Genomic DNA, 13,845 nt, shown 5'->3' on the forward strand with positions numbered 1-13,845 from the left:
AAAAATTCATGTATCTCATACATGCGAGTGTTTCTCAGTTGTGGTATTGAGTCCCATTTTAATTTGCATAGATCAATTGTATGCAAAGCTTGATGTGGATACATTTTCAATATTGAATTTTGTGAATGATTTACTGAAAAACTAAAGTAGAACCAGTTAGTTATAATTTAGTCATACTACTTGCCAGCTGCCACTTTTTATAGACCATGTAAAGACTATATAAATACACTGCAATAAGATCACAGAAGCATACAGAAACATCACAGAAAAAAAGGCTATTTTTAAGCTGAGCAAGAAAGAATATATGGATAGTATTTGAATAATTTAAGGAATTTTTATGGGTAACGTTTACCCAGGTACATTCTTAGAAAGGCTAATGTTATAGTATATTTTAGAGAGATGAGTGGATACAAATAAACAGCAAATAATGTGAACATTATAAACAAAAAAAAAAAAATCTTACCACAAATGCTATTGAACTTCTCAATGTGGATTCCCACTGAAAGCAGCTTTTGAAGAATTGTATTGTATTCCATACTGCCATAGTGAGTCTTTTCACTCTGTCTGCATCTCTTGATAAGATCTGGGTTTTCAAAGATGGAAAACAGAGAGGTGGATTACATTTACATTACCTAGTTGTTCCCTTAGATCAGCTGCCCTGGCTGTTTAAAAATTATGTACAGTGCCAATTAAAAAAGTACAAAGTTTTACTTCTAAAACTATTTCAAAATACTGTCATCCATAGGGAACAAGAATTTCCAAACTGTGCTATGGCTCAGTGTCTGAAAAATAGCTTGGTTTCATAGTGTTCAGTCCAAAATTGAGCTGATGAGAGAGAGCTGTATAGCTACTAGGCATTCAGTGTACACGAGTGTTGTGTGCATGCATGTACATGGTGTGGGTGAGCACAATATTGAGGCAGAATGGGAGTGAGTGTCAAGATCTTATTTGGTATCGTGGCAACTGGAGAGAATAGCATTAGGAAAGCCCTAGGATTACTAGTTAGACTGAAAGGTGTACTCGAAGGAAGGAAAGGCAGCTATGGCTTTTCCAGCTGTCAGCAGGTGTCTCAAACCTTTCTCCCCAAAAGGCATTGTTTTTAGCCCTACAGGTGATGGCCAGAACTCAAGACTTGGTTTAAAGTATTTGTTTCATAAGTAAAAAGTTCAATTTATGACCATCTAGGATAGTACTTGAGGCAGGTCCTGACCCATCCAGAGAATTTTGCCCCAGATTCCCCCTCTACTCTCAAGCCAAAGCCACCCCAGGGGCCAAGTTGTTTTGTAAAGGAAATCTCTTTTCTCCCAGTGGGAGGCACAGTATTTTGATTTGCTTGCAAAGCTGTCATCCTGCCTATCTCCACTTATGTTTTACTTTCAAGTAAACAGAGCAAAAAACAAAATAATAGTAATAATGGTAATAATAATAATAAAGACTTTTACTCGGATTACACACAATGACTATTGCACTCAATGCTATGGTACCAAAACAAAACACTCAGTTACTTCCCTCCAGAAGCCTGCTAAATCCTTTCCCCAGTGCAGGGGCCCAGAAGTTCATGGGAAACAAAAGGAAGATAAGATTGCTTTATATTTAACTGCTTTGTGTCATGCACAGCTGCTCAACCCAGAGGAAGCTGTGGAAGTAATAAACACTTTTAAAGGGGGGACACTTTGTTCTTTGTCACACAACTGAAGAGGGACAATGGGTCCTGACTGAAATCCTGGACTATCTAAAGAGGACAGGGAGGGACACAGAAGAAAGAAATGCAAAGGTCATGGTGTTTCTTTTGGAATATGAAGTTCCTCCCCTTCCCCCTTCATCCTAGATCTTTACCTTTTGTTGAACTGATAAGAATTCAGGGTGATGGGCAGACAGAAAGACAGATAATTCAATATGGGATAAAATGCCTATATGCCCTAAGTTTAGAGAGAGGTTGCAAATAGGTGAATCTGAGGCTAGAAGCTTGCTAGGTCCCTTGGGAAATTCTTTCAGCCATTGAACAGAGAGCCCTTGCCTTCAGCTGTGAAAGGAGAAATCAAAAAATGAAGCAAGTGAAGAGGGTAGACAAAGAAATTTAGGTTGTCTGTGCTCCATGCTCACTTTTAGAGACCGGCTTGGGAAACAGCAGGACACACATCCCCTCTTTTCTCCCATGGATGTTTTACATGTCTCCCCATTGACTTGGCTGAAGCCCCATTTATTTGAGAGAGAGAAGACAAGAAAAAGGAGTAAAAAGATGAGTCTAGATGAAAAAGGAATGGGAGAGGAGAGAAGTGGAAGAGAACTCAGCCATGACCACAAACACTTGGATCCTGGGTGCTGAATGTACTCAAAGGCCAGTTGTTGGCCACCTACCTTTTTGGACAGCTTGCGACTATCTTCCACAAAGCGCTTCTCTTTGGGAGTGAAGGTCCTGATACTTGCTTTAACCTGGAAAAACATGGCTGTTACAAGGACAGCATTCACAGGGACTTCATTCTCTTTCCGAGTCGCTAAGGAGATCACAGAAAATGATACATTTTCACCCACAGGCTATGTGTACGGACCAGAAACTAGTGGGTCCAGTCATGCCTGGCCACTTTCCAGGGCCTCAGAGACTTAAAGTCCCTGGGTAAGTTAGGCTGAACCTAGGGCAGTTTTGTCACCAGTTGGATAAATTCACAGAATTATTTCAAACCAGGACAGACAGCGAGCTTCATTAAATTTTCATGCTAATCTAAATGACAAAAATTTCTCCTCTCATTTTGGACTAAACTTTTAACAATTGCACTTAAAACAGGAATGACAGCTCTCAGTCCATAAGAACATTTCCACAGACAATCTCATTACCTCCAGCGACCTGAAAAAGCAAGTAAATGGGCCATGTTAGCTCGTTTACAGGGGGAAAACTGAGCCCCAGGGGAATTTCCTGACTTTTTCAAACCAGCAGAGTAAGGGAAACTTCAAAACCTGAAACGCAAATCTATCTTCACTGTATCTCTCAACCAACATATTTCTACCTGTGACTGCACCCTTGTCTTGGCTATATAACATAATCTCCATACAAACCCATACACAAGTGCTTCCCAGAAGAAAGCTGCAGACTGGGTCACCTTTCTGGCAACTATACAGATGGCATATTTGAGTGGAAAAGGAAGGGACTAGGGGGAACACACTCACATTGATGACTGTCTCCCAATTTCGGCACTACTAAGAATTTGGGACTCTAGAGATATACAATCATTGATACTCATTGTTTTAGAGACCACACAACTTGCATATAACAGATTAATCAGATAGGCTATATATTATATATAGAATATATATAACATAAAATTTATGTTTATAGGATGGAATATCTGTATGTATAACAAACCATATATTTGTATAATCAGTAGATGACATATACATATGCAAAATACATATATATATATATATATATATATATATACATATGCCATACATATATATATATGGCAAAGAGTACCTTTTCCTTTATTTTTAATTTTTCCTTGACATTTAGACTACTGAGAATTTAAACCTCATCAATCCTGTTAGTTCAACTATTTGAAACCTGGAACATTCAACATGGATTTTATGACTGAGTTATAAACACAATACCATTTATTCTCCAGCTTCAATTCTGAAATATTTAACATTAATCTGAGACCACACAGACTGAACACCATGCGCTTTAGGTACCGAGAGGCTGGGATGTATATCCTGGGGTTACTTACTGGATTATATATGAGCTCCATCTCTAAGTAAATAAGCCCTTTAAAAGCTTGTTCCAAATCTTTATTCTTCAACACATAGCAATTTGGTTGTCCATCTCTAATCTGTTAGGAATAAAAGACAAAGAAATATTAGTAACAATGTTCTGTGTGTTTTAAATGGAAAAATCAGAACTAACTTTGACTAATTTTTTTGGCCTCAGTAAAAAATGTATTTTACAACTCATTTTGTATCTACTAGCATGATTGGATAATTTACTTACAGTTTTTATATTTGTCTTATTTTTACTACTATATCATTGTATATGAAACAAATATTAGTCAAGTACTAAATGCAAGGTTAATCAACTTTTAATTCTAGAGTGGCATTGTAATTGATAGGAAGACAAAGTAACAACCATTGGCTCAAAGTGATGTATTGACATAAACCCAAATTTGGAAGACTACATTTTTCTCATACTCAAATATGATGAACATTCTCCAAAATGTCTGGCCAATATTCCTAAAAATTGTCAAGATCATGGGGGGAAATGACAGGGTAGGAAACTGTTCTGAATCAGAAAAGACTGGGGCTGTAAGATGGTTGAAATTATGTAATGCAATGAACCCTGGGAGAATAAAAAAACTTACATTAATGAAAAACCAGATGAAATTCAATTGAAGCCCCAAGTTTACTTATTGGTAATGTTTTAGTGCTGGCAGCTGCAACATCATCACATAAGAAGCTAACATGGGAAGAAAATAGTCCTCTTTTCTTAGCAGTTTTACTTTAGTTATAAAAAAAAATTCCCTTAAAATATTAAAGAGTCATAAGGAAAAGGATAAAGAAACTAATTTTTATTATGAAGCTATCAGTGGTTCACTGGTATCCCCCCAAAATTCAAATCAATTAAATCAACATCTAGCTGAAATTGAAGTCAAGATCCCAAATCATTCAAGATATACAAAGATATACACATCCACAACGTTGACAGCAACAAGTCCCTCTGAGTTCCATCCAGCATGACATAGCATTTCCTCTCTCCATGCTAGCTGCCTGCAGTTTCCAGCAAACAGGACATCTCAGCAAACACTACCTCCCATGGCATCTCAGAAAGTCTTTGGCTCCCTTGAAATCATGCTAACTATAGAATTCTTTGTTCTGTCTTCAGAGTGAGAGCAGCCATGCTTTTCCTACACAGCAGAATATGTTGGAAACCTCTGGCATGTAGGAAACATTCCACTCTATAGGACCTCAGCACAAGCATTCGATTTGTGACAGTAATGTTTGATAATTCAAGTAACTTGGAAAACTGGAAGGCCAGGAATATGAGCCATATTTTAAATGATTATTGCTGTCACTACAGTCATTCACACAAGTGTTCTTATAAACACTGGTGGAAATGAGTTGACTAAGTCACCGTAGGGAAACAGCAATTCCACTTTACAAGGGAGAGGTCATCTTCCTTCCCAAAGCACCCCGCCTCTCAGATTGAATAGCTTTCATACAGAAAGATGGCTTTCCTGGTCAGCGGCCGAGAGGAAGGGGGTGCCCCATAAAGTCCCGGCTTCCTTCCTCAACGGTGTCCAAACAGGATTTGCAGCTTCCGCTCTGGCATAGAGTCTCACTTAATAAATTGTCGGTGTTAAAGTTGAAAGACATAAATACAAAAACAGCATGTCAATTTGCCAAGCTGACGCGCTTCCAACTTCGCTTTGTTTCAGTGCTCAATTCTTGTAATGTTATCTTAAAATTTCCATGACTTCTTAAGGGCGAGGGAAGGTCAGTAGGAGAACAAGTAGTATCCATATAAAAATATTTCATAGAAGAGGAAGGTTTTCTTTTTCTTTTTTTTTTTTAATTCCGTAAATGATCACTTCCTGTTACTCAATGTCCTAAGTATTGTGTCAGCAAAACTCAGAATCCACATAGGAACACTAAAGGTATCATCAAAGCTAAAGATACAATGAAATATAGTCCTGTTTACTACTTTGATAGCAAATTAAGTTAGAACATAAATTTTAAAAGTTTGAAGATTAAAAAAAGAAAACCCCCATTCCTTTCAAAGATATATAAATATCACAATTCCTTTCCTAGATCAGAAATTAAGTAAAAATTTGACACACATCTCCCTTCATTTTTTTCCTTTGAAACTTTATATTCACAAAAAAAGCCTTAAATAAAAAAAAAAAGTAGTTAATTTTTTATTGTCAAGACTGCATCATAAAGTCTATAACTTTATTTTATAGCTACCAATATGATTTGGTGATATTATTTTATATATGTCCCTTTTTTATTGCTATGTAATATTCAAAATGAAAATCAGCTACAATGTTTTGAACATGTGATATCACAGTAAATATTGACACTAAAACAGAAGAGAACATTCTGGAAAATATTTCTCAGTTCTATTATGTAACTTAACTGTCAACACTTGGACAAAGGATAAAGAGTCAGTCTGAAATGAAATTTGTAGCTGCCCAACTCCCACATGATAGTGTTATACGAAGGCCACACATTCCCATTACACATTTAAGTCTATACTCATGATTTATAGTGCTTTATAGGGAGAATTCAAAATATTATTTCTAATATTAAAATTTTAACAATTCTATTCAATTAGAAAATTCAAATACAGTCTAAAAAACATTTAGAGGTGAAAACCTCTGTGGATTTTTGTCTCTAGTTGTGAGATAGTGAAACCCTAATTTTGATGTCCCTGTCAACCCAGCCAGAAAGCTTATTCTTAAACAACATTAGTGTGAAAAGCTTTTTAAAAGCTGGCTAATAAAAATTTTTGAGTCAGAGGAATATTCTATTCATTATTTTTTAAAACATAAACTGAATGTAACATACTATAGCACATGAGGACACAGAAAAAAAATCCCGCTCACTTTTTTCCAAACAAGAATTATCTTTATTGTGATTCACCATAAAAGTCTTTGATGTAATATGTTACCAAAGTGAATCAAGATCAATACGAAGAAATAAAACCACCAGAGAGCTTAAGGAGAAAAGGCATGCATTTAAGATCAAAATCCCAAGTAAAAAGTCATATTGATCCCATCACTGTTTGACCTTCAAACTAGAAAAGGCAGAACATTTGGATGTAGACTAGCTTCCTGTATCAAATACGATTCTCCACTCCACACACACACACAAAAGAAAATGTGGCTACAGCACTGTACAGCAGCTGAGCCCCAGCTAAGGCACAAACTAAATGACTCCAATAAAATATAACAAGGAGAGACACAAGACTTGCCAAGAGGACAATTAATACACTATCTGATAGCATTTCACATTTTTTAGGTAGCTTAGAATCAGGCGAGGGTCCAATGATATGAGTTATAAACAACAGGAGAAGTTAAGATTTCCAAGAGGCTATGCTTAGCCCGGCATAGAAATCAGCTACCAGGGAGCTGAAGGAGCCCAGATGATCCCCTCCTTGGCCTTTGCCACAACATCTTACTTCTCTTCTCCAAGGCAGTCAAGTCTTGTACCAAAAACAAACCCACAAATGAATTTAAGAAATGACAGGAAGCCTGGTACACTTAGGGCTTCTCACAGCCACTGTTCTTAAATATGAGATATTTCCACAGGAACTTTACAGAGGGTTCTAAAAGTTATGGGAATTTTTGCACACAAAAATTACAAGAAAAAATACAGTGTGAATAGTTTTGGGTAGTGGAGTGGTGGTGGCCTATGCTTTTTATCCCAGCACTCAGAGGCAGAGGCAGGCAGATGTCTGTGAGTTCAAGGCCAGCCTGGCTTACAGAGTGAGTTCCAGGACAGCCTCCAAAGCTACACAGAGAATCCCTGTCTCAGAAAAAAAAGTAGTTTCAGGCAAATACATCTATAATTTGTAATATAAGTTGTTATATCTGTCAATTATAAAAATAGAATATTTCATTCAGCTTAAAGAGTTTCTACACAGAATACCCATTCTGAGGTTACCTTGGATTTTACACTTTACTATCAGATGCATTTTTATGCACCCTGGGTCTGGATAATTTCAGTGTGTTATCTTTCTTATTTATTATTTCTTTATAATAAACTTCTAATTAAAAAAAATAAAAGAAGATAGGCAATAACTGAGGTAGACCCTAGAGGTAAATAAGCTGGATTCATAATTCCGACATTGCTTAAGCCTGACTGGATAACTTTATTTAAATTACCTAGCCCTCTGTTCTTGTTTCTTAATTCTTAAGCTGTAAATAATGTTACTTATCTCTGATATGAAATACATTAACAACAGCCATTCACAATGGGAAGTACATAGGAATTGTTAAGTAGATGGCATATGTTTCGTATCATCTATCTCTTTTTTACTCAACTTGTATGCATAGAAATTATGCATATATACATATACATATACATAAATCTGCTAACATATTGGTAATCTCAGGGTCTCATGTAACCTGGACTAGTGCTATCTCACTATGCTATATCCCCCAACTCCCCACCCAGCTCTTTTTCCTTTGATATTTGAAACAGGATCTTCATAAGTTGCTTAGCTTGGCATTGAGTTCATCCTGTAGGCCAAGACAGGCTTGAATTGCCATTCTTCTGCCTCAGCCCCCCAACTAGCTGAGATTACAGACATGTGCCACCAACCCAGGTTTAAAGTATGTTCTTCCAATTAAATCTGATGAATTATGTGTGATAGCTCTTTAAACTGTCCAGCCTCCAGCAGTTGTAGTCTATGATGACTGTTGATATCATCCATTCATTTCTCAAACTACAGCCCCTTGGTATAATCACTTAGTCATGGAAGGTCACTAATTTTAGTGTTTAATCAAGCCTTGCCAGGTTGGGTTCCTGAAACCCTTAAGTGATTTACATTCTCAGTGAAGAAGATTGTCTTTTTCAATTTCTCCATCCCCAAACATTTTACCTTGGAAAAATGAGCAGGTCTGTGGTTCATAGGCACTTTTATAAGCAAATGAGACTATTTTGTAAAAGCAGACAGACACACTTAGTTCCCATTTCTGATGTTCTGTGTCTGTGTGACTACACAAAACTACTTCATCTGTGCGCATCCCAGCTGCCTCTTTAAAATAGATACCCAGACTATAAATGTGCAAGCTACAGTATATGACATTCTAAACCATTTTTATCCAAGTCAATTCTTTCCAATGGTATTTTAAGGAATCATTTTTTCACATTTGATAATGAAAACTCTTAACCAGATTTGTTAATCCTCTTGCTTAAATTAACTGGATCATTTAAATTTCTAAAACAAGGTGAAGGAATATGACAATTCAGAGTGTGTAAGTGCTAATTGCTTCACATCAGCAATAAGAAATCAATGACAGAGAAGTGCAAAACCTCAGCCAAATTAAATGAGAAGTTCAGTCACTGATTTGCCAACTTGTTCTACATCCTTAACTACTGCATACATAACTAGTTAGACCATTTCCGTGCTATCAGGGTTTCTGTTTTCTGCCAGGTTGACTTGCATTAGATTCAATAATTGAAGAAAATTCAAGCTGGCCACAAACATTTGTTTATAAGCTATAATTCTATTTTCACTGTTGTTCTTTTGTTTTGGTTTTTGAACCATTCCATCTTCTGTCTTTGGTCAGGGTACATAGACTGACATCTGAGGCTCTTAGGAATTTTTTTTTCTATTACTGTTCCTTTTCCATATTTAGGACTTCCCATTAATATTATCAGTTTCTTAACAACTTTATTGAATTTGCTGAGACAAATGTATAGACTGCATTTTGATTATTCTAACCTTGTCCTCTTTTACTTTAACCTCATCTTTTTCCTTCATCTTCCCACAGTCTTTTCCCCACATCTGAATATGATTTGGTTTTGGCTTTGAGACTCAGTGAGTTTACTAAGCATCGAATGTTTGAACATAGGTTTGGAAATAGCCATTGAAGCATGGTAGGCTTATCAGTGGGTACATAACTGAACTCAATCACAGCTCTTCTCAGAATCCATTGTTATCCAATAGTAAAGGATGGAGGGATACAAACACATGGCCCCCTCCCAGATGCCCAATTGACTGTTGACAGATCTAGTAGTCATCGTGTACAGGCCCAGTGAAGACCATTACAACAGCCTTGAAATTATGACTATATTGTCTATGTCACATCTAGAATACAGTATTTCACTATCCTTTTTCCTGTCTTCTGGATCTTTCATTCTTTCTGCTCCCTCTTCCACTTTAATAGAGGTGGCACAAACCCCCTATTTAGGTCTGTATACCCAGCCATCACTTATTCTCAGAATCCTGAGCAACTAGCATCTTTGAATTTACCATGTTTCATTGCAAAGAGAAGTGTCTCTTATTAAGATCAGAAGTAGTATGTTACTGTGGGTATACATATATTTAGAAGGCCTCTTGATACCATGTAAAATCTGATAAGCAGTAATAAATTCAGCTCCAGCTATGAGCTGTAAATTATGAAATGTGCCTTAAATATGACCAGAACATAGTTGGTTACCACCATAACAGTCATGCCACTACTGCAACAGTGGGCACAACTTGTTTGATAGATTGTTATTACAGTCCATAGTGTCCACAGCTATGTAATATCAATAGTCCATAGCAGACTGCATAGTGCTTTCTAGACCATGAAAGCTTGGTAGCATGGAGAAATCTTCTAGCTCCGTTTCTACTTGATACATCTTGCAGGTAAAGTATATGTGGTCTTCAGCAATAAGGTCTTATCAGCTAGCTCGGATGGTAACAAAGAAGAAATAAAAAGAGCTTGCATCTTTCTAAGTGTTTAGTGTTCAGTTCATCTTGAAATTATTATTGTGCTTAGTGGAATGTTTTACCCTAACTCCCAAAGCAGCCAATTGTCCCATAAACACTTACCAAGTCTTCTGTCCTTTACACAGCCACTTTATGCTTCAGATTTAAATGTAAAATGATCTCTAATTAGAGTTCTATCAAGTCATTCACTGAAGTTCTAGGATATTTTCATATAGATCTTAAACATATTATTTTGTTTTATGTTAGTCTTTAGTGTTTTTAATTTTCTACTTAATACAATTATTGATATTGATTTCTAAAATGTATCTTACTGATCATTTATATTCTGTTACTTATTAACTGTGTATGCAGATATCTGAAATTATGTGATCCCATTAAATATGTGATTTCTTAATCAGAAGTACCTAATGGGTTTTTTTTTTTCATAATTTAGGTTTGGCTGTATTTGACATAAAAGCTGTATGATTTCACTTGTTAACTCATACATTTAAACCTGTTTAATTATCTAAAAAATGCTGCAGAGAAGGAAGGCACTATAACTTTCATTTTAAAGGTGAAGGCATAGAAGGAATATTGCGATTTTGCAGTTACGATTCCGAGTCTTTGGGTAGACAGTGGGACTCATGGCAGGGAAGTATCCTTCAGTTACTGTTATGTCTAGATATGGAGTGTTCCTACGAAAGGCTCATGACATAAAACATGTGTTTCCCAGATGATTGAGCTATATTCAAGATTCTGAATTTCACAATCTAACTGGCACAAGTAGATAACAGGGTACATCTTTTCTCTGGCTGCTACCCCCTCCTTCTTTTTCTTCCCATTTGTCTCTTCTCCCCTTCCTCTCCATCCACACAACAGACAGACATGGTAAGAAGCTCTACCTCTTTATACTCCTACCACCATACTGCTTTGTTTAAGAGTGTGAGGGGCCAAGAGAACACGGACTGAAACCTCTGAACCACTAGCCAAAACAAATATTTCTTCCTTTCTTTGTCTATGCCATACATTTTGATCACAGTAACAAAAAGGTTATATGACTGCCAAATGATTTGTCCATAAACAGGAATGAGAGTAAACTTTTTTCAAATACCCCTTCCATATTTAGTGATACTGCAGTGGAACATCCCACCTTTAATACATTGCTATCAACTATACAGAATGCCTCCTAATGCTTCCTTCCTGAAGCATATAATTTTCTTTTTCTTAATTTTTTTCTTGCTATGACTTACTCTGTTCACAATATTCTTGATGCATTTAAATTGTATCAGCATTTATTATCTCCTTAGGACTTGGGGAAAACCTCAGTAAAAAAATCAATGGGTTATTTTCTTCGTGAAAATGGAACAAAATGCACAGAGAAAAGATAAGAATCATTTGAGAACTTAAAAAAACTTTTCATAAGTAATAATTTTCACTAAGTGGCATATTTACTATACGATATTCAAATTCCTCTGTACTTTTAAAGATAATTTTCTTTGCTCTTTTAACATATTCATCATTCAAAGTGTGGAACTTTCTTGTAGTTTCTTTGGAGAGAGTAAACATCATCATAGCACTCAGGTCATCTCACATCTGCTTCTAGAGCCAACTCTCTTGGTTTCTCACACCGAACTGGTGCTAATATTCACAATTGGGTCTTGTTTAGTGTTTCTCATTCTCAGCACATTTTTTTTCTTTATCATCATGGATGGCCTGTCAGTTTCATTAGTATTGGGTGGGAGAGGGTGTACCAGCACCTGGATTTATCATAGCCACCGGGCCACTGTTTGAATAGACTTTCTCATTTTGTGGTTCATTTCCTTTTGCTTCAGAGCTGACAAATAGCTCACAGATTTGCACATGCTTGGCAAGCATTCCGTCACTGTGCTGCTCAACCCACCTTGAGGGTGTTGTTTTTCTTTATCAATGCCTTCTTCATTTTCTTTGTCTCATTTAGTTTTGCAAAACTGCTTAATTTACTTACCTTGATGTGTAGTTACTAAACCACCGAAGTTGCAATTAGACTCTCAGCCCTCATGCATAAGTTTATGTGGTGTTATTGGAAGTTTTAAGTACCCTCTACCTGCAGTCTTGGGATGTGCACTGACTAATTTAGAATTTCTTTTTATTTTTTTTTTCTTTTGGAGCCAGGTGGTGTGATATTTCTTTCTTTCTCCTTTGCTAACATAATATAAAAAGGAGTGTTCAGTACTATGACCATAGTACAATTTCTGCCTTTCTGGACTCTATTGAGGTGTCCTGAACCAACTCAACAGCATTTGAACATGTTCAGTAGCTAGCAAAACAGTGTTTTTCCAGTTTTATACATGCATAGACAAATATCATAAGGATTTTTTTGTCTAAAGTCTTAAAATTACATCATTAATGTTTTCAAAAGTTACCTGATAATCATCTGATAGCTGAAAAGAAGATTCCAGATGTTCTTGCTCTAAATAAGTATGCAGGATGCTCACTATGGCAGAGTTAGAGAAAAGAAGCTTCACAAAGCCAAGTAGCACTACTTTTATTCTGTTTGTGTTTGGAACTTCATGTTTATTCTGCTTCATGGTTCAGTGCTGGCTGGTGATGACAAAACATCAAATTCCTACTGGGCTATAGCTCTAACCCATGATATATTTTATTTAAAGCTGGATGGATTATATCCATTTTTATTCTAATTGTGCAATTTAAAAAAACATTTTCTCTCCAAAAGGGTCATGTTTCTCTTAATCTGAGTGATAATTCATCCTGCTTTGAACTCTTACAACAATCCATTATGTATCATCTACGCGATACGCATCTTATTTACATTAGTACACTGTACTTTCCAGTTTTGTAGAACTGTGTTTTAGACGTCTCAAAGCAGGAGCAAATAAGATTTTACTTTGCCTTAATTTATAAGAGATTTGCCATTTAATAGAAAAGTCCAATGTACTCAAGATCTGCCATTCTGTGTGATGTGCTCAGCCTTGTACTCACAATCTTCTTATTTTAGGAGACTGGAAAATCCCCACCATGCATTCTCATTCTTTCAGCCTAATTGACTTGACATAGTTCCAATCAGACAACATGCCATATATGGTTCATGAAAGCCCCAGACTGTTCACAGTGCCCTGGTCCTAGGAAAGAATGGAGCTAATTGCCTTTTTCTTTTTTTTTTTTTTTAATTAACATGTATGCTTGAGAAATGGGTAACAAGAATTGAATGTTTGTGCTAAAAGATGACTATTGGGGGAGCTTGAGAGATGGTCTAGTGGTTAAGACAACACATTGCTCTTCCAAAAGACCCAAGTTTGGTTACCAGAATCCAAATCAGGCGGCCCACAATTATTTTTAGCTCTAGGGAGATCCTACACCTTTGGTACTTTGGTACTTTGGTGCACATACTTTGCCCCTACATGCATACATACATATGAAAATAACTTCTATTGCCCTTC

At 36.4% G+C, this 13,845-nt stretch overlaps 1 protein-coding gene across 1 annotated transcript in view; it reads right to left on the reverse strand.

Annotated features, from left to right (window-relative positions):
• The window catches only part of Mctp2 (multiple C2 and transmembrane domain containing 2), a 170,806-nt gene that overhangs the window by 69,168 nt on the left and 87,793 nt on the right, over positions 1-13,845 (reverse strand). The window contains exons 14-16 of the mRNA XM_051206493.1: positions 3,720-3,821; positions 2,359-2,433; positions 464-583 (exon numbers count right to left, since the gene is read on the reverse strand). Of these exons, the coding sequence (XP_051062450.1) occupies positions 464-583; positions 2,359-2,433; positions 3,720-3,821 (297 nt within the window). The remainder of the gene's footprint in view (positions 1-463; positions 584-2,358; positions 2,434-3,719; positions 3,822-13,845) is intronic.

This window comes from Phodopus roborovskii, unplaced genomic scaffold, assembly GCF_943737965.1.
Source record: "Phodopus roborovskii unplaced genomic scaffold, PHOROB, whole genome shotgun sequence".
NCBI classification, from domain to species: Eukaryota; Metazoa; Chordata; class Mammalia; order Rodentia; family Cricetidae; genus Phodopus; species Phodopus roborovskii.